The 25,527-nt window shown below is 40.5% G+C and overlaps 1 protein-coding gene across 4 annotated transcripts in view; it reads left to right on the plus strand.

The window, feature by feature from the left end:
• The window catches only part of CDC73 (cell division cycle 73), a 141,417-nt gene that overhangs the window by 16,135 nt on the left and 99,755 nt on the right, over positions 1-25,527 (plus strand). For 3 of the 4 annotated variants that reach the window (XR_016219483.1, XM_002717688.6, XM_070054912.2), the window contains exons 4-7: positions 2,473-2,535; positions 2,616-2,668; positions 6,276-6,364; positions 17,967-18,183. Coding sequence is in view for 3 of the 4 variants with exons in the window: in XM_002717688.6 (XP_002717734.1) it covers positions 2,473-2,535; positions 2,616-2,668; positions 6,276-6,364; positions 17,967-18,183 (422 nt within the window). In the remaining variant the exon portion in view is untranslated. Of the gene's footprint in view, positions 1-2,472; positions 2,536-2,615; positions 2,669-6,275; positions 6,365-17,153; positions 17,224-17,966; positions 18,184-25,527 lie in introns of those variants that run through there. The other variant, XM_089312022.1, reaches the window with a different exon arrangement.

Genomic DNA, 25,527 nt, shown 5'->3' on the forward strand with positions numbered 1-25,527 from the left:
CGTGCAGAGAGAGCACGGGGCGTGAATAGATAGGGAACGGGGCTGGCGTGAGGCCGTGGTGCAGACGCGAAGGGCGTGGAGACCGCGGAGCGCGCGAAGCCAAGCCGCGCAAAGCCGAGCCGTGCAGATGAGAGAGATGCGGGCTGAAGCGGCTCAGAGCCGGAAAGCTGCCGAGAAGCAGCCTCGGGGCGGGCGCAGCCGGGAAGCTGCAGGGATAAGAGAAATAGAAGTTTAGAAGCAAAGTGAGAGAAATAGGAATGCTGGAAGATAGAAGTAAAATGGGAGAAATAGGAATGCCCGGAGATAGAGAAATAGAGAAATAGAAAGGCCTCCCTACAACACTGCAATGTGAGAGCTTGGATTCGGTCTGCCTGATTAAGTGAGGCGATGAGTACGATGAGCACCTGCGGCGGCTAGCAGCTTATGCGCCGCAGGTCACCGAAGACAGGCACGAATTAACATCAGTAAGGCCTCCCCACAAAAAGGCAATGAGAAGGCTTGGATTCGGTTTGCCTGATAGGGCTTGTAAGCCCCTGCAGGCTCGACCAGAGCATGCGCTGCAGGGCACCGAACACAGGCACGCATCAGCGCCTAAAAACCTCCTTACAACATGGCGAAGAGAGGACCCGGATTCGGTTTGCCTGATTGATAGGACTTGTAAGAGCCTGTGGCAACTCTAGCAAGTAGAGCAGAGTGTGTGCCGCGGGACACCGAAGACAGGCGCCTATCAACGCCAAAAATAAAAAGAAAGGGGGATCTGTGGGGAGCAGACCGGACTAGACTGAGTTACTGGAATTAAGACTTATTCTATGCATCTGCTCTCCCACAATATGGCGCTGGGAGAGAAGTAAACAGCTTCCGCACAGCTGCCTCCAGTTCAACTAATAAACTGTAGGACCTACTCCTGATTGGAGGAGAGCAGCGTACTCGGCGTGTGGGCAGCCGAGTTAGGATTGGCGGAGGAGGACTATAAAGGAGGAGAGAAACGGCATGCACCAGGAACATCTATGGGGAACATCTAGCTGAAGGAACACCCGTGCAGCCCCCGAGAAAGCCGGCCGGCGGTGTGCCGCTCCCCTGCGGAAGTGGGGAATGTGGCCAGGGGGAACTGCCCTTCCACGGAGGTGGAAGGGATAGTAGCCAACCCGGGAAGAACCAGCAGCAAACCCGGGGAGAGCCGAGCAGACGAAAGAACAGCGCAGGGTCCTGTGTCGTTCCTCCACGAAGAGGGGGAGCGACATAATGGTGCCGTGACTCGGATATGAAGCCTAGGCAGGGTTTAGTGTCGTTCCCCCATGAAGACGGGGAGCGACAGTCTGTCATTTTGGATTTGACTGGAAATCTTAATTTTGGGACTTTCTGACATATTTTTGAAATTGTTTTAAATGGTGTATATAATATATTCTTGGCAATTGTTTGTAATGACAAAAGACTTAACATTGAACTGTTCAAAGATAAGGAATTAATTAAGTTATAATTAACTTATAAAATACCTATGTAGCTGTATAAAAATAGTTATATTGCTCTACACACTTACATAGAGGGTTGTCAGAAATCCACTGTTAGATAATAAAATCCAAGTTTTGTGAATGAATGGCTTGTATGCCACTTTCTGTTAAAAAAGTGAAATGGATGATATTTTTTGAAAGAAACTAGAAGGATATATAAGACTGTCAATAGTTACATGGGGTGGTGGGAGCAAGGTGAATGGGAGTGGGTGCACTTTGCAGTTCCGTTGTTTTGAGACTTTCAGAAATTCAATAAGGATGGGTGTTTGGCACAGAGACTTCTGGAGTGCCGGAATCCCATGGCGGAGTGTCTGGGTTCCAGGCCTGACTCTACTCCCAGTTCCAGTGTCCACCTGATTCGCACTCTGGGAACTGTAGTGGATGATGGTTCCAGTTGGATCCCTGCCACTGACATCAGAGACCTGGTTTGAGTTTATGGCTCCTGCTTCTTCAGCTTGTGCAGGCCCCATCTTTGCGTGTATTCGGAGTGTGAATCAGTGTATGGGAGCTCTGTATTTCTCTCAAATAAAATAAAATAAGAATTAAATGATTTAACTAGAAGGTGTTCTACCAGTTACGAATAACTGAAAGCTGTATGCTTCAGTGAATGAAATTTTAAAAAACTTCCAGTCATATTTGTATGTTTGTGTTTAGATAAACTTTCTTTAAATCTGCATTTGCTGTTGTACTTGAGAGGATTCTTAGAAGTATGATTAATTTCAGCCAGATCATCTTGGTAATGTTAAGCTACATTGTTAGAAATAGTTGATCAACTCTTAAAGATTTTATAATACAGATTAATCTTTTTAATGAAATACTTTACCTCACTACTTTGAAACTTAAAAACTTAATGAAATCACCATGTAGAAATTGGAAACATAACAAGCCTTGAGCATTCATTTGTAATATTGTCCAGTATATGTGTTCAATTGCTGATCTCACGTGGCTCTTTTTACCTCTGTAGCAACGTCTGCAAGCATTGACAGAAGTGCCCCCCTGGAGATAGGGCTGCAGCGATCTACTCAAGGTCTGTAGTGTTGCATCTGTGTACTGAGTGTTCAGACCTTCCCAAGACTGTCTGCTTATGTGCTTCTTTTTTTCTTAAAGTCAAACGAGCTGCAGATGAAGTTCTAGCAGAAGCAAAGAAACCACGAATTGAGGTAATGGGCTTTACAGATGATTCACATTGTTACCAAATTGGGATTGTGCAGTGATAAGAAATTTTGGTTTGTAGTAATTCTGGGAGCTTTTTTCCCCTCGAAGAAATTGTGTAGTAGAAAGAACACTTTATCAATAAAATAACCTGTGACACTGACACTTGATGTGGGCACTGGTTCGAGTCCTGGCTGCTCCACTTCCAATCCAGCTCTCTGCTATGGCCTGGGAAAGCAGTGTAAGATGGCCCAAGTGCTTGGGCTCCTGTACCTGCATGGGAGACCTGCATAAAACTCTTGCCTTTGTATTGGCCCAGCTCTGGCCATTGTGGCCATTTGGCGAGTGAACCAGTAGATGAAAGATCTCTCACTCTCCCTCTGCCTCTCTATAACACTGCCTTTCAAATAAAACAAATAAATCTTTAAAACAAAATTCATTTTCCACCCACTGGTTCATTCTCCACGTGGCTGTAATGGCCAGGTCTCAGCTATGCAGAAGCCAGGAGCTTTATCCCTATCTCCCATCTTCCACTGCTTTCCAGTCTGTTAGCAGGAAGCTGGATTGGAAGTGGAACATCTGAGACACAAACTGGTGCCCAGATGGAATGCTGGTGTTGCAGGTGGTGGCTTGACCTGCTGTGCCCCAGCGCTGGCCCTGCAGCTGTCTGTGAAATTGGTAGTTTCTTGGAGCAGCATTTGGCCTGGCAGTTAACGTGCCTGTATTCCTTATAAAAAGTGCTAGTTTGCGTCCTGGCTCTACCTCCTGATTCCAGTTGCCTGCTCATGCAGGCCCTGGGAGGCAGAAAACAATGGCCTGGGAGGCAGAAAGGGTCCTGCTGCCTGAGTTGGGTTCCTGGCTGCTAACTTTGGCCTGACCTAGCCCTGGCCATTGCATGCATTTGAGGAGTGAACTTGTGGATGGGGCCTCTCGGTGTCTGTCTCTGTGCCTTTCAGATAATAATAAATAAAAATCTGTTTCATTCAGGAACTTGACTAATCCAGATTATATTATTAAAATGGCAAAAATTTAATACACTTGCTGAAATGAAAACATTGTATTCATCTCAGCGGATGTGTCGGATTTAAAATTTTTAAATGATAGATTAATTATTAGGAATTGGATTCTACCATCTTTTTGGATATCTTGAATATGCTGATGCTTTTTTTAAAATGTTTATTTGTGTATTTGAAAGGCAGAGTTACTGAGAAACAGAGGCAGAGAGAGAGATCTTCCATCTGCTGGTTCACTCCCCAAATGTCCACAACTGCCAGAGCTGGCCAGGAGCCTGAGCTTCTTCCTGGTATCCCATGTGGATGCAGCAGCCCAAGGACTTGGGCCATCTTCTGCTTTCGCAGGCACATTAGCAGGGAGCTAGAATGGAAGTTGAGCAGCTAGGACTTGAACCGGCACCCATATGGGATGCTAGCACCACAGCTGGCAGCGTTACCCACTACCCATAGTGCTGTCACCTCGCTGATGCTTTTTATAGTTTCATATTCTGTTATTCATAGACATTCTGGTTCACAGTATTTTTATTCATTGAAAGTGGGTATTGAACTGGAACAGAGGTTTCAAATTTTAATTTGTTTTTAAGCAGCCAGACTCTTTTTAGACTAAGTTTCTCCTGATATTCTGACGTAAATAATAAAGATAAAAGCTGAGCCACCAAGATTGACAAGTTCTTAGTGACTCTCAACAGGGCACTGTTGGTAGAAACTCCTAGGATTGTAAGGAACATGCTTTAAAAACCATTTAGGATTTAGTTCAAGTATTTTCATCTGTGCTGATATATTTAGGACCTGTGGCAACACATGGAAAAAAAATCTAGATCTAAAATGAAATTTTACTGTGGTAAAGACATCTATAAAATTTAGTTACGATTTTTTTCACAAGGGATTTGTGTGTTCTTTCTGAGTAAAAGTAATAATGGAATATTACGTGAAGAACACTTGTGTTAATCACAGGAAAAATGGGGGCTGATGTTGTGGTGTAGTGAGGAAAGCTGCTGCCTGCAATGCCAACATCCCATGTAGGTGCCAATTTGTATCCTCCACTTATGATCTGGCTCTCTGCTAATAGATAGGGGAAGCAGTGGAAGATGGTCCAAATGGGAGACGCGGATGAAGCTCCTGGCTTTTGCCTGGCCTAGTCCTGGCTGTTGCAACTATCTGGGAAGTGAATCAGTAGATCTTTTTGTCTCTGTCTTTCTGTAACTCTTTGAAATAAATAAATAAAATTTTAAAAAACTCACAGAAAAAAAGGAATAAGCAAGGTTTTGTTTTGGTGACCTTTTATAGATATCCCTGATTTAGGATAGTTCAACTCGAAATTTTTGACTTTATGGTAATGTGAAAGTGGTATGTGTTCAGTAGAAACCATTTCATGTTGATATAGTATTCAGTAAGTTGCATGATGTAGTCAATAGTTTATTAAAAATGGGCTTTGAATTAGATAATTTTGGCCAAATGTAGACCACTGTTAGTGTTCTAAGCATGTTTAAAGGTAGGTTACATGTTCTAAATGTATTTCCAGTTTATGATGGATTCACTGGGATGCAGAACCATTAGTACAGTGAACATCTGTAGTTAGTTCCAGTGCAGTGTGATCCGGTGTATACTTAAAATTGTAATCTTTTATTTTTTTTAAAGATTTTTATTTATTTATTTGAGAGGCAGAGTTACAGATGGAAAGGCAATGACAGACAGAAAGGTCTTCCACCCACTGGTTCACTCTCCAAATGGCTGCAACGGTCAGAGCTGAGACGATCCATCTGCTGGTTTCCTCCCCAGATGGCCACAGTGGCCAGGACTGGACCACGCCAAAGCCAGGACCCAGGAGTTTTATCAGCTTACTCCCATGGAGATGACAAAGGCCTAAACATTTGAGCCATCCTCCACTGCTTTTCCCAGGCCATTAGCAGGGAGCTGGATCAAAAGTGGAGCAGCTGGGACACGAACCCAGGAGTCTCTTCCGGATATCCCATGTGGGTGCAGGGGCCCAGGCACTTGGGCCTTTTTTTTTTTTTTTTTTTTTTTGACAGGCAGAGTGGACAGTGAGAGAGAGAGACAGAGAGAAAGGTCTTCCTTTGCCGTTGGTTCACCCTCCAATGGCCGCTGCGGCCGGCGCCCCACGCTGATCCGATGGCAGGAGCCAGGTGCTTTTTCCTGGTCTCCCATGGGGTGCAGGGCCCAAGTACTTGGGCCATCCTTCACTGCACTCCCTGGCCACAGCAGAGAGCTGGCCTTGAAGAGGGGCAACCGGGACAGAATCCGGCGCCCTGACCGGGACTAGAACCCGGTGTGTCGGCGCCGCAAGGCGGAGGATTAGCCTATTGAGCCGCGATGCTGGCCGGGCCATTTTCTATTGCTTTCCCAGGCCATAGCAGAGAGCTAGATCAAAGAGCAACTGGGACTTGAACAGATACTCACATGGGTTGCCAGTGGCACAGGCGGAGGCTTAGCCTACCAGACCACAGTGCTGGCCCCTCAAAATAGTCTTAAAATTGATCTGAAGACAGTAATGCTTGGATCTGTATAAATAGGAATTTGGGTAAGAAAATGTTTTTTTTTTTAAACTTAAATAAAATGCTCACTAACCAGTTGTTGTTTCCAGGATGAAGAGTGTGTGCGCCTCGATAAAGAAAGATTGGCTGCCCGTTTGGAGGGTCATAAAGAAGGGATTGTACAAACTGAACAGATTAGGTAAGGATTTCTTGAGTACAAAGTAGATATTTGAAGTTTCTACTATTTAAATGTATGTAGAAAATGAGTTAGGAAAGTGCTGTTGACATTTTACTTGTATTCGTTATATGCTCTTGTGCTGTAGGTTCAGAAGGGCGTGGTCATCCCTGTACTGATGAGGACTGTCCACCTGCACTGCCTATGTGTATCAAAATTTGTGGGTGCTCCCAAGTCCCTTGGAGAAAATAGTGTAGGTTTAGTATATAACCTGCCCACATCCTCCCATATATTTTAAACCATCTGTCGGTTACTTATGTTTGTAATGCCTAATATGGTGTAAGTGCTCAGTCAGTACAGGAGTTATACTGTGTTGTTTGAGTTATGACAAGAAAAAATGTCTGTCTGTGGGCAATACAGACGCCATTCTTTAAAGAATGATTTGAGTCCCGGTCGGGGCGCTGGATTCTGTCCCAGTTGCCCCTCTTCCAGTCCAGCTCTCTGCTCTGGCCCGGGGTGCAGTGGAGGATGGCCCAAGTTTGGGCCCTGCACCCGCATGGGAGACCAGGAGGAAGCACCTGGCTTCTGGCTTCGGATCAGTGCGGTGTGCCAGCTGCAGTGCGCCGGCCGCAGTGGCCATTTCGGGGGTGAACAAACGGAATAGGAAGACCTTTCTCTCTCTCTCTCACTGTCCACTCTGCCTGTCAAAAAAAAAAAAAAAAAAAAAAAGATTTGATAGAAAGATGACAGAAAAAAGACAGATTTTCCATTTTCTGGTTCACTTCCCAAATGCCCACAAGAGCTGGGGCTGTGCCAAGCTACATCTGTGGGGCCCAGAATTCAGTCCAGATCTCCCATGTGGGTGATTGGGATCCAAGTACTTGAGTCATCACTGCTACCTCCGAGGGTGCGTAGTAACAAGAAGCTGGACTTGGAAGTGAAGCAGAGGCTCAAACCCAGGCATTCTGACATGAGATGTGGGTGTCCCGGGGCCTGCATGACTGCTGTGCCGACTGTAAACCCACATAATTGTTTCTTCTGAACTGCTGTTGAATTCATGGCTGTGGAACCTGTGAATGCGGAGGGCTAACTGGCGGCCATGATTTCTGATACGTGGAAGACCGGAAGCCATTATGCTTATGCATTCTGGAAAGCCTTGGTCTTGAGTTGTTACCACGTTGATCTTTCTGAAGAATTAGTTCATAACCTCATCTATTTTATCAAAAAATTTCTTGATCAACAAGCTTTTTCTGGAAAGTGCCATATACATTCAACTTCCTATACCAGAGGATCCATTTCCATGGTTCTGTATCTATGGATTCAACCAACAGTGGATCAAAAATATTTGGAAAAATAACTTACGGGACTAGCATTGTGGCGAAGTAGGGAGAGCTTCCAGCTTTAATGCCAGCGTCCCATTTAGGCACCGGTTCGTGTCCCAGCTGCTCCACTTTTGATCTAGCTCCCTGCTAATGGCCTGGGAAAAGCAGTGGAGGATGGCTCAAATGTTTAGGCCCTTGTCATCCCCATGGGAGTAAGCTGATAAAACTCCTGGGTCCTGGCTTTGGCGTGGCCCAGTCCTGGCCACTGTGGCCATCTGGGGAGGAAACCAGCAGATGCTTTCATTCTCTCTGTCTCTGTCCCTGTCCCTGTCTCTTTCTCTTTGTCTCTCCCTATCTGTAACTCTGTCTTTCAAATAACTCTTTAAAAATATTTTATTTTATTATTATTTGTAACCTGTTTTTATTAGCTTATGTCTGTATTGAACATGTACAGAATTTTTTTCCTTCATTCTTTAATGCAATATAATAACTATTTGCATAGCATTTACATTGTATTAGGCATTGTAAGAAATCTAGAGATAGCTTAAAGTACACAGAAAGATGTAGGTAGACATATGCAAATATTATGCCATTTTATTTAAGGAATTCGAGCACCTGTGGATTTTGATATCCACGAGGGTCATAGAACCAATCACCCATGTATTCTGAAGGATGACTATTCAGTATTTTTGGATTTGCAGTGATGTCTCTTTGCAACTGCTTAACTTCTGTTGCAGGAAGGGCAGCCATAGATCATACATCAGTGGATGGTCATGTCTGGATTTGACCTGCGGCCTTAGTTTGCAGACCCTTAATTTTTACTATAATTAGAATCAACTTTTATAGTATTTCTGTGGTGCATTATCCTTGTGGAAGTTTTATCCAAAGTTAAAAATTCAGTGCAGATTTTAAAGCGTATTATTGAGATATAATTAATGTATAGTTAACTTTGCATGTTTAAAGTATGTAAGTTTTCATGTGTATTTACATATGTACAACCATCATTATAAGCAAGATACTGAATATAACATCATCCCTTTAAATTTCCTGTGAAACCTCTCACTTCCACTTCTGCATCAGGCAGCCAGTGATCTACCACTGTTATAGATTAGTTTGTTTTCTAGAATTATATGTGCATGAAGTTATAAAGTGTATATTTTTTGGGGGGAGGGAGGTGATATCTAGTTTCTTCTGCTTACCACAATTATTTTGAGACTTAAGCTTTTGGCATTATCAGTAAATCATGCCTTTTTATTGCTGAGTACTCTTCCATTGTATGGATGTACCCACTCACTCGTTTACCCAGTCATCTGTTGATGCATTATGCTTGTTGTAATTTTTTGGCTATTACGTCTAAGGCTTTTGTGAACATTTGTCTATAAATTTTTAAATGGATATATGCTATGATTTCTCGTGGGGAAAATACCTAGGGGAAGAACAGTGGGATTGTATAGTACTGTGTGTATAACTTTTTTTTTTATAGATTTTTTTTTTGTTGACAGGCAGAGTGGACAGTGAGAGAGATAGAGAGAAAGGTCTTCCCTTTGCCGTTGGTTCACCCTCCAATGGCCGCCGTGGCCGGCGGGCTGCGGCCTGTGCACCGCGCAAATCCAAAGGCAGGAGCCAGGTGCTTCTCCTGGTCTCCCATGGGGTGCAGGGCCCAAGCACTTGGGCCATCCTCCACTGCATTCCCTGACCACGGCAGAGAGCTGGCCTTGAAGAGGGACAACGGAGACAGAATCCAGCACCCCGACCGGGACTAGAACCTGGTGTGCCGGCGCCGCAAGGCGGAGGATTAGCCTATTGAGCCGTGGTGCCGGCGTGTGTATAACTTTTTAAAAAATGATTTTCCAAACTGATTGTGCATTTTACATTTCCTCCAGCGATGTCTTAGTTTCTCTACATCTTTTCTAACACTTATGTAGTCAGGCTTTATTATTTCAGTGATTTTAATTTGTGTGTGGTAGTGTCTCACTGTGATTTAGTTTTACATTTTCCTCCTGATAAGTGATGATGTGAGCATCTTTTCATGTGCTTAATTTTTCATCCTTTCTTTTTTGGTGGAGCGTCAATAACTTTTTCCCCAGTTTTTGTTGCGTTCTTTAATGTTGAGTTTTGAAAGTTTATTTTGTATTCTGGATATAAGTTCTTTCTCATGTGTTTCTGTCTGTCTGTAGCTTGTCTTTTCCTCCTCACTGCCTTTTGAAGAGCAGATTTTAATTTCTATAAAGTCTGTTCTATTGTGAGTGTTCTTTTGTCTAAACAAGTTCTAAAAAGATCATTTGCATTTTCTCATGTAAGTCTTAAAAAGTTCTTTTACGTTTGAGTCTGATACAGTTTCAGGTTTTTTCTTTGAAATATGGTGCGTGGTATTGATCAAAGTTTATTGGATTTTTATAAGACAGGACTTGACGTTCAGTTTTGCAAATATGAATAGCTAATTGTCTCAGCACCATTAAATCTCCACTGAATTATGATTTAATTTTGTGAAAAGTTGTCTATGCATATTTAGGTCTATTTGTGGGCCCATTCTGTTCATGATCTTTTTACCAGTACCACTCTGTTTTAATTATTCTGTCTTTGAAATTAATTGTCTTAAATTCAGGTAGTATTAGCCTTGCACTTTCTTTTGTTTCAGTTATGTTTTTGGTCCTTTGCATTTCCATGAGTTTAAGAAATAATTTGTCAGTTTCTCCATAAAAGCAAACTGGGATTTTTATTGACATTGAATCGAATTTCTAGACCAGTTTGGGGAGAACAGGCATTTAAAAGATACTGAATCTTCTGAACTGTAAATAAGGTATATTTCTCCATTGGTTGATGGAGACATAGTTTTTTAGTTTCTCTCAGCATTGTTTTACAATTATAATAGAATATTAGACTTTTTGTCATACCTGTTTATAAGCATTTCATATTTTTAATGCTGTTGTAAGAGATATTTAAATATGCCAATTCCTGATTGTTTATTGTTTATATGGAAATAACAGTTTTCATATATTGTATCCTGTGATCACGATAAACTCATTGATTCGTTGTTTTTTTTTTTTTATAAATTTCATTAGATTTTCTGCATAGTGAATCATTTTCTACAAATAGCTTCTTTATTTTTGAACTGAGTTTTTTTTTTTTTTTTTTTTTTTTTGTTTTTTTTTTTTTAAGATTTATTTATTTATTTGAAAGGCAGAGTTCTAGAGACATGGTGGGAGAGATGGACTGAGATTTCCCATCATCTCTGGCTTACTCCCTGAGATTGCTGGAATGGCTGGGGCTGTGCCAGGCTGGAATCAGTAGCCCTGAGCTTGGTACTCTGAGTCTGCCACATAGGTGGTAGGGCCCAAGTCCCTTGGCTGTCGTCTGTTGCCTTCCCAGGCTCATTAACTAGGAGCTTGATTGGAAGCAGAAGGCTTGGCAGTGTGATGGGATGCTGGTATGGCAAGCAGCAGCTTAACCTCTTGCACTGTAACTCTGGCCTCGGAACTGGATACCTTTATTTTCTGCTTCATTGTACTGGCTAGAATGTCCAATACAGTGGTGGATAGAAGCGTTGAGATTAGACCTTTTTTTTCTTTTTTTTTGGTTCATGATGTTAGGGGAAAGCATTGTCTTCTATCATTACGAATGATGTAGCTTAGGTTTTTTAGTGTATTCTATTTATGAGGTTGAGGAAAATCCATCTATTACTATAGTTCTAGTTTGCTGAATTATTTTTTAATTAGAAATGAATCTTAGATAGTGCCAAATTCTTTTACTGACTCTTTTTTTCTTTAAGATTTATTTATTTGAAAGGCAGAGTTAGAGCAGGTTTCCATCTGCTGGTTCGCTTGTCAAATGGTCACCGTAGCCAAAGCTGGGCTGATCTGAAACCAGGACCCAAAAGCTCCTTCTGGGTCTCCCACTGGGTGCAAGGGTCTAAACACCTGGATCGTCTTCTGCTGCTTTCTCGGGCGCATTAAAGGGAGCTGAATGGGAAGTAGAGCAGCTGGGATTGGAACCAGTGTCCTTTTAGAATGCTGGTGGCTTTACCTGCTACCACCAGGTCAGCCCCTGATTGTTTCTTCTTAATATGAATTTAAAATGAGAATTTATGTTTCATGGCTAAACTGTTTCTCCTTTTATTAGTCATCTGATGCTGTATGACAAAGTAGACCAAATGATAATGGCTTATACAACACACATTTATTTTCTTTTTTTTTCCCTCCCAAAGAAATCTTTTATTTAAGGAATACAAATTTCGTAAGTACACCTTTGAGAATATAGTGATTCTTCCCACCATACCTGCCTTCCCACCTAAACTCCCACCCTTCCACCTCCTCCCTGTCCCATTCCCAGTACCATTCTCCATTAAGATTTGGTCTCAACTTTATACACAGAAGACCAACTCTAAATAAGTGAAGGTTTGAACAGTTTGCACACACACACACACAAACACACAAAACTGTTTGATAACAAGTTTTACATTTAACTCTCATAATACAAGTCATTGAGGACAGAGGTCCTGCATGGAAAGTTAGAGCACAGTAACTCTTATTGTTCATTTAACAATTAACACTCATGTGTATGATGTCAGTGACCACACAAGGCTCTTGACATGAGCTCCCTTGGCTACGGAAGCCTTTTGAATCCACAAACTCCGTCAGTATTTAGATGAGGCCATAAGCAAAATGGAAGTTCTCTCCTCCCTTCAGAGAAAAGTACATCCTTCTTTGATGGCCACCACTTTCCGCTGGGGTCTCACTCACAGATACTTCATGTGGAACATTTTTTGCCACAGTGTCTTGGCTTTCCATGCCTGAAATGCTCTCATGGGCTTTTCAGCCAGACCAGGATGCCATAAGGGGTTGATTCTGAGGTCAGAGTGTTACTTAAAGCGACTGTCATTCTATGAGTCTGCTGTGTAGACTGCTTGCCATGTTGGAATATTCTCTCCTTGTTAATTCCATTATCACTATGAGACACTTGATTAAATTTATATGATCACTTTAACACTTTAACATTTAATATGATCACTTTAACAATTAAGATTGCATTTTTACTACCCAGCTTAATGGGGTTTGGGGTTCCATGGCAAGTTTTTAAACTATACTCTTAGAAGTAAGTCCATAGGAATGTATGCAGAACTGTCAGCTTCAGTTACAAATTTCCTCTTCCCTCTCTTATTCCAACTCTTATTTTTACTGATATCTATTTTCAATTGACTATACACAGATGATTAACTCTGTGTTAAGAGTTCAACTGATAGTATGAAGAAAAAAAAATATTCCTTGACAGTCAAGACAAGGGCTGTTCAGGTCACTCCTTCTCGAAGTGTCAGTTTCACTTCTACAGATTTCCTTTTAGGTGCTCTGTTAGTTCTTACACATCAAGGAGAACATACGTTATTTGTCCTTTGGGGACTGGTTTATTTAAGTATATGTTTTCCGGATTTAGCCATTTTGTTGTAAATGACCGGATTTCATTTCCCTTGGGTAAATTCCCAGGAGTGGGATGGCTGGGTCATATCGTAGGTTTCTATTCTTAGTTCTAAGGTATCTCCATACTGTGTTCCATAGTGGCTGTGCCAGCTTACATTCCTACCAACAGTGGATTAGGCTGGCTTTTTCCCCACATCCTCACCAGCATTTTTGTTTGTTGATTTCTGTAAGAAATCAATTCTGACCAGGGTGAGGTGAAACCTCATTGTGATTTTGATTTGCATTTCCCTGACTGCTAGTGATCCTGAGCATTTTTTCATGTGTTGTTGGCCATATGCTTTCTTCCTTTCTTCTTTTGAAAAATGTCTGTTTAATTCTTTTGCCTGTCTCTTCACTGGGTTGGTTGTTTTACTGTTGTTGAGTTTTTTTGATATCTTTATATATTCTGGTTATTAATCCTTTTTCAGTTGCATAGTTTGCAAATAATTTCTCCCATTCTGTCAGTTGCCTTTCCGTTTTCTATCAGTGGCTTTCTATTTTCCTGAGTGATTCCTTTGCAGTACAGAAGCTTCTCAGTTTGATGTAGTCCCATGTGTTAATTTTGGCTTTGATTCCCTATGCCTTTGGGGTCTCTTCCAAGAACTCTACCTGTGCCAGTATCTTGCTTTGTTTCCTTAATGTTCTCTAATAATTTGAGGTATTGGGTCATAGAATTAGGTCTTTGATCCATTTTGAGTAGATTTTTCTGTATGGTATAAAGTAGAGGTCTTGCTTCATACTTCTTCATGTGGAAATCCAGTTTTCCCAGCTCTGTTTACTGAAGAGACTGTTTGCTTCAGAGATTGGTTTTAGATGCTTGGTCAAATATAAGTTGGTTATAGATGCTTGGATTGATTTCAGGCATTTCTATTCTGTTCCATTGGTCTACCCATCTGTTTTTGTACCGGTTACCAGGCTGTTTTGATTATAACTGCCCTGTAGTATGTCTTGAAACCTGGTATTATAATGCCTTTGGCTTTGTTTTTGTTGTATAAGATTGCTTTAGCTATTCGAGGTCTCCTGTGTTTCCATATGAATTTTCAGCATCATTTTTTCTATATCTGAGAATAATGTCTTTGGTAATTTGATTGATATTGCATTGAATCTGTGAATCGCTTTTGGAAGACTGGACATTTTGATGATACTGATTCTTCCTATCCATGGACATGGAAGTTTTTTTCATTTTTTTGTATCTTCTTCTATTCTTTCTTTAGTGTCTTATAATTCTCATCATAGTGATCTTTGGCATCCTTGGTTAAACTTATTTCAAGATATTTGATTTTTTTTTTTTTGTAGCTATTGTGAATGGGATTGATCTTAGAAGTTCATTGTCAGCCTTGGTATGGTTTGTGTATACTGTTGATTTTTACGTATTGATTTTATATCCTGCTACTTTACCAAACTCTTCTATGAATTCCAGTAGTCTCTTGGTTGAGTGTTTTGGATTCCCTTTGTGTAGAATCATGTCATCTGCAAATTGACTTCCTCCTTCCCAATTTGTATTCTTTGATTTCTTTTTCTTGCCTAATGGTTCTGCCTGAAACTTCTTGGACTATATTGAATAGCACTGATGAGAGTGGGCATCCTTGTCTGGTTCCAGATCTCAGTGGGAGTGCTACCAACTTTCCCCCATTCACTAGGATGCTGTCCGTGGGTTTGTCATAAATTCTCTTGATTGTGGTGAGGAAGGTTCCTTCTGTACCCAGTTTGGTTAGAGTTTTCATCGTGAAAAGATACAGTTTATCAAATGCTTCATCTGCATCTATTGAGATAATCATATAATTTTTGTTAATTAATTTGTTAATATGATGTATCACATTAATTGATTTGCCAGTGTTGAACCATCTCTGCATACCAGGAATAAATCCCTCTTTTTTGGGCAAATGATCTTTCTGATGTGTTGTTGGATTTGATTAGCTATAATTTTGTTGAGGATTTATGTTCATTGAGGAAATTGGTCTATAGTTTTCTTTGTTAGATCTTTTTCAGGTTTAGGAAGTAAGGTGATGCTGGTTTCACAGACAAAATCTAGAATAATTCTGTTCCTTTCATTTGTTTTGAATAACTTGAGAAGTATTGGATTAGTTCTTTTTTAAATGTCTGGTAGAGTTTAGCAATGAAGCCCTCTGTTCCTGGGCTTTTCTTTGTTGCTGGTCTTTATTACTGATTCAGTTACCTCTTGGTTATTGGTCTGTTGAGGTTTTCTGTATCTTCATGTTTCAATTTAATAGTTTTTATGTGTCCAGGAATCTATCTGTTTATTCTAGCTTTCCCAGTTTGTTGGCTTACAGCTGTTTGTAGTAATTTCTGATGATTTTTTTTATTTCTGTGGTGTCTTCTTAGATTTCCTTTTTATCTCCAATTTTATTAATTTGGGTCTTATCTCTCTCTCTCTCTTTTTTTATTAGTTGGGCCAATGGAACACACGTTTATTTTCTCATTTCAAGGGAGTCAGTAGCTACAGGTGGCTTCTATGTCTTACAGTCTCTCTCCTGAGGCTGCAGTTAAGGTGCTGACCAGGACTTTAACTGTAGGCTTGACTGGATCAGCATCTGCTTCTCAGTTCACATGTATATTTTATATTTTTGTCTCATGAAATATGTCCTTCTTTCTCTGGGTACTTTAGTTTCTCTATTGCTGGTTTTGAGCCATTTAATTATGGTGTGAATTTGGAGGGGTTTTCTTCATTGAGCTTCTTCGAAGAATTTGAGTTTATAATTTCCATTAGATTGGAAATATTTTGCCATTGTTTCCTCAAATCTTTCTGGACTCTAATTCCTATGATTTGTTTCAAGTCTGACAAGTCATTTATATTCTTTCCCATTTTATTACAACAATTTTCTGTTATTTCTCATTTTTAAAAATTGCTTTATAATTTATTTTGGATATTTTCTATTGTTTATTCAAGTCTATTTTTCCTGTAATCTATGTTATGTTTTTAGCCCCTAGTGTTGTAGTTTTTAATCCTTAGAAGTTTATTTTGCTGTTTTAAAAAAATAACTTTTTGAACCTAAGGAATATAGTTATTATAATAATACTTTTAAAAATGTTTTTATGATTGATTGTTCTTTTTCCTCTCTTTGGCTAATATTCTGCGTCTTTGCAGTTTTTATCTTTCATCGCATACCAGACATTGTGCAGTTTATTCTGTTGAGTGGTAGACATTTTTGTATTTTTCCAAATCTTATTTAGATTTGTTCTGGGCCCCAGTTAAATCCCTTGGAAACAGGTTTTTGGGTTTTGGTTGTAAGATCTGAACAATGGTCACTTAGCATAATTATTCCCTACTGCTTAAGTGGGGAATAATATGCTTTCTAATGCCCTGAGAATATGAGGCTTTTAATCTGGATGGTGGGAACAGGTACTGTTCTTCACTCTGTGTAAGCACTGGGCATTGTTCTCTTTAATTCCATTGGATGATTGATTCTTTACCCAGCTTTAAATGATTTCGTTATCTTCATGTACTAATTGGTATTCTACTGGAATACTCCAAGGAATCTGTGTAGCTCTCTTCTCATGTGTTTTGTCCTGTGAATTCTAGCCACCTTGGTCTTGCTGTCGCCCCAGCTGCATTCCCTCAAATCGGGAATTCTCTGAGGTCTTTGTGGGCTCTCTTCTTAATGCCCTATCTCAGAAGCCACCAAGGGCTCACCTTGTTGGTTTCTCATTTGTCAGGAAATCACTGTTCTACACTGTTTGATAATCTAATATCCTTTAAACCTGGTGTCTTGTCATTTTCACTGGTAATTTAAGACAGGAAGGTTAATCCTGTCACTCTGTTTTAGTGTGGCTGGAAATAAAGTCCAGTGATACCAAGTCCAGTGCAGGCTTGATTATAGTTTAGAAGAGCATTTGAACTTGACTCTAGGTGCTTTAGATTTTAGGGGAATGTTGCACAGTGTCACACAAAATGAGTCAGATACCACCATACCCATATTGATCATCTGCTATAAAGTATCTTCATACCTAATCTGAATAAAATTAGTTTACTTTATAATACTGCTGTATTTAAACCTGCAGGAATTTCTGTCCTTTTTCCAGATTTTGTGTAAACATATTTCAAGATTTTCATCTTGTGGCTAAAGTAATATTTTTGTCTACTCTTAATAAGGTACTCAAACACTTTTTAATTCTTTTTATCTTATTATATAAAAAGACACTTTGCTTAAGATTCATCTTACAAAATCTGTACTTTAAGTATTAAGTCCCTTTTTATACATAGTTCTGAAAATATAGCCTGTCTCTCTTTGCTGTTTCGGCTATTTGAAAATCAGATGCAGGGAAGATAAAGTGTTCAAACTATGGTTTCTTCCAGAGTTTAAAAGGGGTGTGTGTTTCTGTGGTATATAAAAGCCTTTGTCACCTATGTATATGTTGTACCCTGTGACATACGGTTTTGAAACCTTGAAATAAATTTCAAGAAAACCTATAATTTTGAAGTCTTTATATAATGAATTTCATACTCCTCTTCTGGGACCCTCTTAACAACTGGCCTCTATATGTATGTTTATTTTCTGTGAATAGATGTGGGTTAACTAACAGAGTCTCAAAAAATACAAAGAAAACACTCATGTTAATGAGTTCCTGCTCTTTTGGAGGGAAATGATAAATATAAAGACATTTGTTGCATTGTTTCTTCTGGAATTTATTAATTTACTCACAGTAGTATATCTGCATGAACCTTCTTTATGTGTTAAAATCTTGTAAGAGTACAAAATATGTCATTTTTATAGATAGAAAGAAGGCTTTAATTGTTGGTACTTCAAGTGTTTTTACTAGAAAATTGTAACAATGTATTTGTGATGTGCTCAAGGAATTCTTGCTTTGAAAATTTAAAAAGGAATTTGATTTTAGGTCTTTATCTGAAGCCATGTCTGTGGAAAAAATTGCTGCAATCAAAGCCAAAATTATGGCTAAGAAAAGATCTACTATCAAAACTGATCTAGATGATGACATCACTGCCCTCAAACAGAGGAGTTTTGTAGACGCCGAGGTAGATGTGACTCGAGATATTGTCAGCAGGGAGAGAGTGTGGAGGACACGAACAACGATTTTACAGAGCACGGGAAAGGTAATAGAGGTTACTCATTTCTTAGAGTGCCATGTCTGTGGTTAGTCTGTGATTGGTTATGGAATTGCTTAACATTTTTTATTAGAAGGAAGTTTGTAGTTTTCACTCTTCGAAAGAACAATAATAATACAGATTTCCAAGTGGTCATATTTGTCCTTGCATTCCTGAACGTGGCTGTCAGTCATTCAAGAAGTTGATAAAATCTGAATCAGAGCGCAAGCCTCTCCACATACCATTTGTAAATTAGAGTGACCCAGTTTTTTTTGTTGTTGTTGTAGTTGTTGAAACCTCATGTCTTGGGCCGGCGCCGCAGCTCACTAGGCTAATTATCCTCCGTCTTGCGGCGCCGGCACACCGGGTTCTAGTCCCGGTCGGGGCGCCGGATTCTGTCCCGGTTGCCCCTCTTCCAGGCCAGCTCTCTGCTGTGGCCAGGGAGTGCAGTGGAGGATGGCCCAGGTGCATGGGCCCTGCACCCCATGAGAGACCAGGAGAAGCACCTGGCTCCTGCCTTTGGATCAGTGCAGCGCGCTGGTCACAGCAAACCGGCTGCGAGGGTGAACCAACGGCAAAGGAAGACCTTTCTCTCTGTCTCTCTCTCTCTCTCTCACTGTCCACTCTGCCTGTCCAAAAAAAAAAAAAAAAAAAAAAAAAAAGAAAGCTCATAACCTCATGTCTGGAGGGTTTTATGGCAAGCTCTTTGGTCATCAGAGCTGATATCATGAATTTTTTCTACATAAAGTAGAGAATCAGTCAGCAGACATTTATTGAGTATATTTTATACTTTATTGTGGATGTAGGACTTTCTATTTTTTTGCTTCTTCACTATGGGAGCTATTTTGTTGTTTTTGCTCCAAGACTGTGGGGTTTTCCTCTCTCTCTCTGTCCGCTGCCTCTTTTCTTCCTTGGTTCCCTCCCACTTCCTCCCCTTTGATTTTTCCTTCCTCCTCCTTCCTTCCCTTTCACTATTACAAATAATGCTTTAAAAGACATTCTTACACATATATAACTTTGTTCAGTTATGTGACTAGTAAAGGATTAAAATGAATGTCTGGTTAAAGGAGATGTGCAGTTTAAGAAAATTTTTTTATTTGAAAGGCAGAGTTTTAGGGAGTGACACAGAGAGGCTGATTGATTGATCTCCAATCCCTGGTTTATTACCCAAATGGCCACAGCAGCCAGGGCTGTGCCAGGCCAAAGTCAGGAGCTTCATCCGGGTCTCCCATGTAGGCCACAGGGGCACAAACTCTTTCCCAGGTGCATTGACAGGGAGCCAGCTTGAAGTGGAGCAGCTGGAATTCACACCAGTGCTCATATGGGATGTTGCTGTTTCAGGCGGAGGCTTACCCCACTGCTCCACAGCACTGGCCCTGAGATGTACACTTCAGACCTTGAAAGATAACATGAATTTCTGCAAAGGAAACATTGATTCTGTCTCATGTGTATATTTTCATCAGTCTTTCCTGTTCTACACCTCAGTTTTCTGTTAAACGTTCATTATCCTCTGATGTACGGTTGTTAAATGATCTAATTAAGAATATTTGAAGAATCATGGCAATTAGTGATGAGCTTCACTGTTCATCACTTCAGCATTCTTCTAGGCAGATTGATTTTGATTGTAGAATTTTGAGATTTTAGTCTGAAATTTACTCTGACATTGTAAGAATAAAGCTGCTAGAGAAGAGTGTTTAAAAAATGATTTATTTTTGGAGGGAAGGGTAGCCCACATTGTAGCTTAGTAGGCTAAGCTGCAGCCTGGGATGGTGGCATGACGAGTGCTGGTTCAAGTCCCGGCTGTCCTGCATGTGATCCCAGCCCCCTGTTAATGTGTCTGGGAATGCAGTGGAAGAACACCCGAGTACTCAGAACTCCATACACACATGGGAAACCTGGATAAAGCTGTGCCTCCTGGCTTTGGCTTGGTCCAGTCCCAGCCATTTGGAGTCTGAACCAGTGGATGGAAGATTTCTCTAACACTGCCTTTTAAATAAATAAATAAATAAATCTTTGAAAAAAAATTATATTTTCTGTTTATAATAAAATGATCAGTTACTCATATTATCACTGATACAGCTAAAAGTTGAATGATACTGTGACTGATTTGTATTGATCCATGAGTATTCACTATATTATTGATATCTAAAGCAGATAGTAAAGAAATAAAACAGATTTTTTTACTTTTGTCTGAACATTGACTTTTCAACTGAGATGAATAATTTCCTTTGGGCTCTAGGTGGCAGGCTTATGCCATTTCTCAACTTAAGTATTCTCATTTAATGTTATTGGTACCACTGAATCTTTTAAAAAATAAGTTCATAATTTAATAATTGTTTGGTAGCTAGGTTTGTCTTTATGAGCATTATCATATTTTGATCACTTGTCCATGTTGCTCTTTATACTGGTTTCATCTAATAAATGTTAGAAATAGTCTTAGGTACCTACAGCTCAATAGATGAGACAGAGACCTTCCTTAATACCAGTTTCTGGGCCCTTTATTCTCTGAGCTTCAGGAACAAAAGACAGGTTCAAGCTTCCATGAAAAATATAAAAACTTACTTTTTTATGTAGTTAGCCAAATAAAGCAGCCTGATTTTATAATGCGCTTTAGAGAAAGCATTTATAAACTTGTATAATTTAGTACAAGTTTAGCACATTCTTAAGCTTGTATAAGTTAGTATATGTCTTAGACCGTTTTGTGCTGCTATAATAATAGCACAAACTGGGTAATTTATAATGAAGCAGATTTATTTGGCTCATAGTTCTGGAGGCTGGGAAGTCCAAGATCAAGTAAGAATCTAGTAAGATTCTTCTTGCTGTATCATAACATGGCAGATGATAGTATGTGGGTGAGAGAGAGGGGGAAGGGAGGCTTGAGGGAGGGGGGAGGGATTGTTAAGGGGACTGAGCTCTTTTTTTTTTTTTTTAATTTATTTTTTTTTTATTTAAAGGCAGGGTTACAGAGAGGCACAGGCAGAGAGAGAGGCCTTCCATCCGCTGGTTCACTCCTAAATGGCCGAAATGGCCGGAGCTGAGCTGATGTGATCTGGAGGCAGGAGCCAGGTGCTTCTTCCAGGTCTCCCACACGGGTGCAGGGGCCCAAGGACTTGAGCCATCTTCTACTGCTTTCCCAGGCCAGAACAGAGAACTGGATCGGAGTGGAGTAGCCTGGACTTGGACTGGTTGCCCATATGGAATGCTGGCACTGCAGGCGCTGGCTTTTCTTGCTGCACCATAGCGCTGGCCCCCAAACTCATTCTCTTATCTGAACTCATATGTCATGATAATTAATCTGTTCAGTTCCAACTTAATCTGTTCACAAAGGCAGAGCATTCAGGACCTACTCAACTCTATTTAAAGGCCCTGCCTCTCAGCACTGTTAAATTTGTTTCCAAGTGAACCTTGGAGGGCACATTTATACCACTGTAATACATGCTCATTGTTGAAAAACCGATAAAAAGAGATGAGTCAAAGGATAAGACTTAACTATAATTCTTCCACACTAGAATAGCTAATAGCATTTTGATGGACTCTTCTGGAGTTTGTATCTCTCAGTACTTTATTTAAAGTAGTGAGAGTGAATCTCATATAATTTCGTAATAGGACTAAGATTTTATTTGCATTTTCCACCATATTGATCTCTGTAATGATGGTGTGAAAGCAGTGGTTGGCAAAACTGCTGGTACAGTGGCATGCCTCAAGGTAGCGACTAAGCTCCAGCAGTAGTCATTGTGTGCTTCAGCCACTAGTAATGTCCTTAATGACCTTTAAAATTTATTAATTTTGTTAAATCTTAACCCTTGAATATGTCCTTTTAGCATTTTGTGCAATGAGATTGAAATGTAAAAAGCACTCTAGCCTTTGAGTATTAAAATATGGTGATTATCTCAATTAACAGCATATATGCCCTATTTGAGTTGTAAGCTGAATCAGCTGATTTTCTTTTTATGATTGTGTCTTTTTTTTTTTTTTTTAAAGATTTACTTATTTATTTATTTGTAAGGCAGAGTTACAGAGAGGCAGAGGCACTGAGAGAGAGGTGTTTTTCATCTGCTGGTTCACTCCCCACATGGCTGCAATGGCCTGGAGTTGTGCCAATCTAAAGCCAGCAGCTAGGAGCTTCTTAGAGGTCTCCCATGTGAATTTAGGGACCCAACGCCTTGGGCCATCTTCTGCTGCTTTCCCAGGCCATAGTAGAGAGCTGGATCGGAAGTGGAGCAGCTGGGACTTGAACTGGTGCCCATATGGGATGCTGGCACTGCGGGGGCTGGCTTTACTCGCTACACCACAGCACCAGCTGCATCAGCTGATTTTTACAGAAAACTTTTTATTTTATTTTATTTTTTTAAATTTTTTTATTTAGTAAATATAAATTTTCAAAGTACAGTTAATGGATTGCAATGGCTTCCCATCCCCCATAATTTCCCTCCCACTCACACCCTTCCCATCTCCCGCTCCCTCTCCCATTCCATTCACATCAAGATTCATTTTCAATTATCTTTATATACAGAAGATCAATTCAGTATATATTAAGTAAAGAATTCATCAGTTTGCACCCACACAGAAACACAAAGTGTAAAATACTGTTTCAGTACTAGTTATAGCATTACTTCACATTGGACAACACACTAAGGACAGATCCCACATGAGAAGTAAGTACACAGTGTTGTTGACTTAACAATTTGACACTCTTGTTTATGGCATCAGTGATCTCCCTAGGCTCTAGTCATGAGTTGCCAAGGCTATGGAAGCCTTTAGAGTTCGCCGACTTGGATCTTATTCTGACAGGGTCATAGTCAAAGTGGAAGTTCTCTCCTATGTAGGTATTTGGCAGATTTTTTAAAAATGAATGAAATCAGTCTTCTTCAAGGAAAGCAATTGACAGTATTTGTTGTCAGTGATGCAGTGTCAGCTTTCGTGAGAAAATTAGAATTTTGGGAGTTTATTGTAATCATAACTTTTTCTAATTGCTTTTTGTTTTAAAAATGTATTTATTTATTTGAAAGGGAGAGAGAGAAAAATACCTTCCATCTTATAGTTCACTCCCCATATGTCTTTTTTTTTTTGACAGGCAGAGTGGACAGTGAGAGAGAGATACAGAGAGAAAGGTCTTCCTTTGCCGTTGGTTCACCCTCCAATGGCCGCGCTGATCCAAAGGCAGGAGCCAGGTGCTTATCCTGGTCTCCCATGGGGTGCAGGGCCCAAGCACTTGGGCCATCCTCCACTGCACTCCCGGGCCACAGCAGAGAGCTGGCCTGGAAGAGGGGCAACCGGGACAGAATCTGGCGCCCCAACTGGGACTAGAACCCGGTGTGCCGGCACCGCTAGGCGGAGGATTAGCCTGTTGAGCTGCGGCGCCGGCCCCCCATATGTCTTTAATATCTAGATCTGGGCAAGGCTGAACTTAGGAGCCAGGAACTCCATGCTGGTGTCTCACATGTGTGACGGGGGCTCCAGGGTTCGACTCGGCACACTGCCTTCCCAAGACCATTAGCAGAAAGCTAGGTTGGTAGCTCAGCAGCCAGGACTCATGTGGCATTTGTTTATAAGATGCTGGCATTTCAAGCAGTGGCTTAACCCCACTGCACCACTATGCCAGCCCCAAGTTTCTGGTTCTTAAAGCCTCTTTGGATGAGTCTCCCAAATGATGAAATGAAGAAATATAATTTGTTGATGTTGTGTAAGATAACATTAATATTTAGAAAATCTGCCAAATAGATGATTGATATTATCCAAATAACCAGTGAATGCTGTTAGAAACCATACATGGGTAAAAAAATCCATTACAAGCACAAGAAAACATCAGATCAATGGATTTTTAAGTAAAAATGTAAAATGTTTATGAATGTGGTTTCCACAGTATAGTAATTAAGAAACAGCCATTTTGATGTGATATCAAAGAAGTATATTCACGGTTGTCTAAAAAGCTGTTACAATTCTCCTCCCCTTACCAACTGTCTATGTGAAGCTATATTTTTTTTGTATTCTTTTTTTTTTTTTTTTTTGACAGAGTGGACAGTGAGAGAGAGAGAGAGAGAAAGGTCTTCCTTTTGCCGTTGGTTCACCCTCCAATGGCCGCCGCGGCCGGCGCACCGCGCTGATGCGATGGCAGGAGCCAGGAGCCAGGTGCTTTTCCTGGTCTCCCATGGGGTGCAGGGCCCAAGCACCTGGGCCTTCCTCCACTGCACTCCCTGGCCACAGCAGAGAGCTGGCCTGGAAGAGGGGCAACCGGGACAGAATCTGGCGCCCCGACCGGGACTAGAACCCAGTGTGCCGGCACCGCAAGGAGGAGGATTAGCCTATTGAGCCGCGGTCTTTGTATTCTTGGATCAGACAAATTAGTATAATAGATACCAGGTATGGAAACAATATGAGGACATAGTCATCTTCTAGTAAGTCAAGCATTATGGAAATCTGCAGAAATTTAAAAGTGCTATCCTTTGCTGTCACCATGTTTTATGCATTTTGGAAAAGAATCTTTCAAAAGATGTTACATGTAATCCCTTTTTCATATTTTTGTATTTTTAATATATGCTTCAATTTTTAATGTGACAACTTACACAAATGAAAGTTTTTTGGAGTCTAGTAATTTTCAACAGTATAGAGATCTGTGTTTGCTTCTCTAAATTATTTGTGCAGTGGTCACAGTTACAATTAAAGCTGCCTCTCACATTGTATGTACTCACTCATTTGTATAATGTTCATTTCGTTCTTAAAAACCAGTCGACTGCTAAGCACTGACTGGAGGTACGTTGATTGTGACTTTTTATCACAAAATAGACCATAAGTAAGCTGTACTTATGACTTGCATTTTAAGCTAGGCACCCAGCGAAGGCAGGTAATTTAGTTGAGTAAAGGGAAGAGAATGCTATGTAAAGAATAAAAACTAGTGAGGTGCGTGACAGGGTAAGGTGCAAAGAGTGGTTGAGCCAAGGAAACAGTGCTTAATTATCTAGAAGGACAAATCATGTTCCATTTCAGGTTCATTGGGTAAGGGACCTTGTGTTTGTTGAATAATATTATTCTCAAATGCTAGACAAGGTATTAGGCTTATGGTAACACATGCTCCTTGAAATGTTGAATGGTAGGCAGAATAAGAGATAATAAGGGAGAAAAAGCTAAGAGTAGTCTCAGTGGGCCAGGCAAAACTATTGCATGAAGGAGTAGCTACCATACATCTTTTTTTTTCATTTTTTATTTTATTATTATTTTTTTGACAGAGTTAGACAGTGAGAGAGAGAGAGAGACACAGAGAAAGGTCTTCCTTCTGTTGGTTTAACCCCTAAATGGCTGCTATGGCCGGTGCGCTGCACCAATCCAGAGCCAGGAGCCAGGTGCTTCCTCCTGGTC

Source organism: Oryctolagus cuniculus, chromosome 13 (genome assembly GCF_051225735.1).
Source record: "Oryctolagus cuniculus isolate XC-2025 breed Fujian yellow rabbit chromosome 13, ASM5122573v1, whole genome shotgun sequence".
Taxonomy (NCBI): domain Eukaryota; kingdom Metazoa; phylum Chordata; class Mammalia; order Lagomorpha; family Leporidae; genus Oryctolagus; species Oryctolagus cuniculus.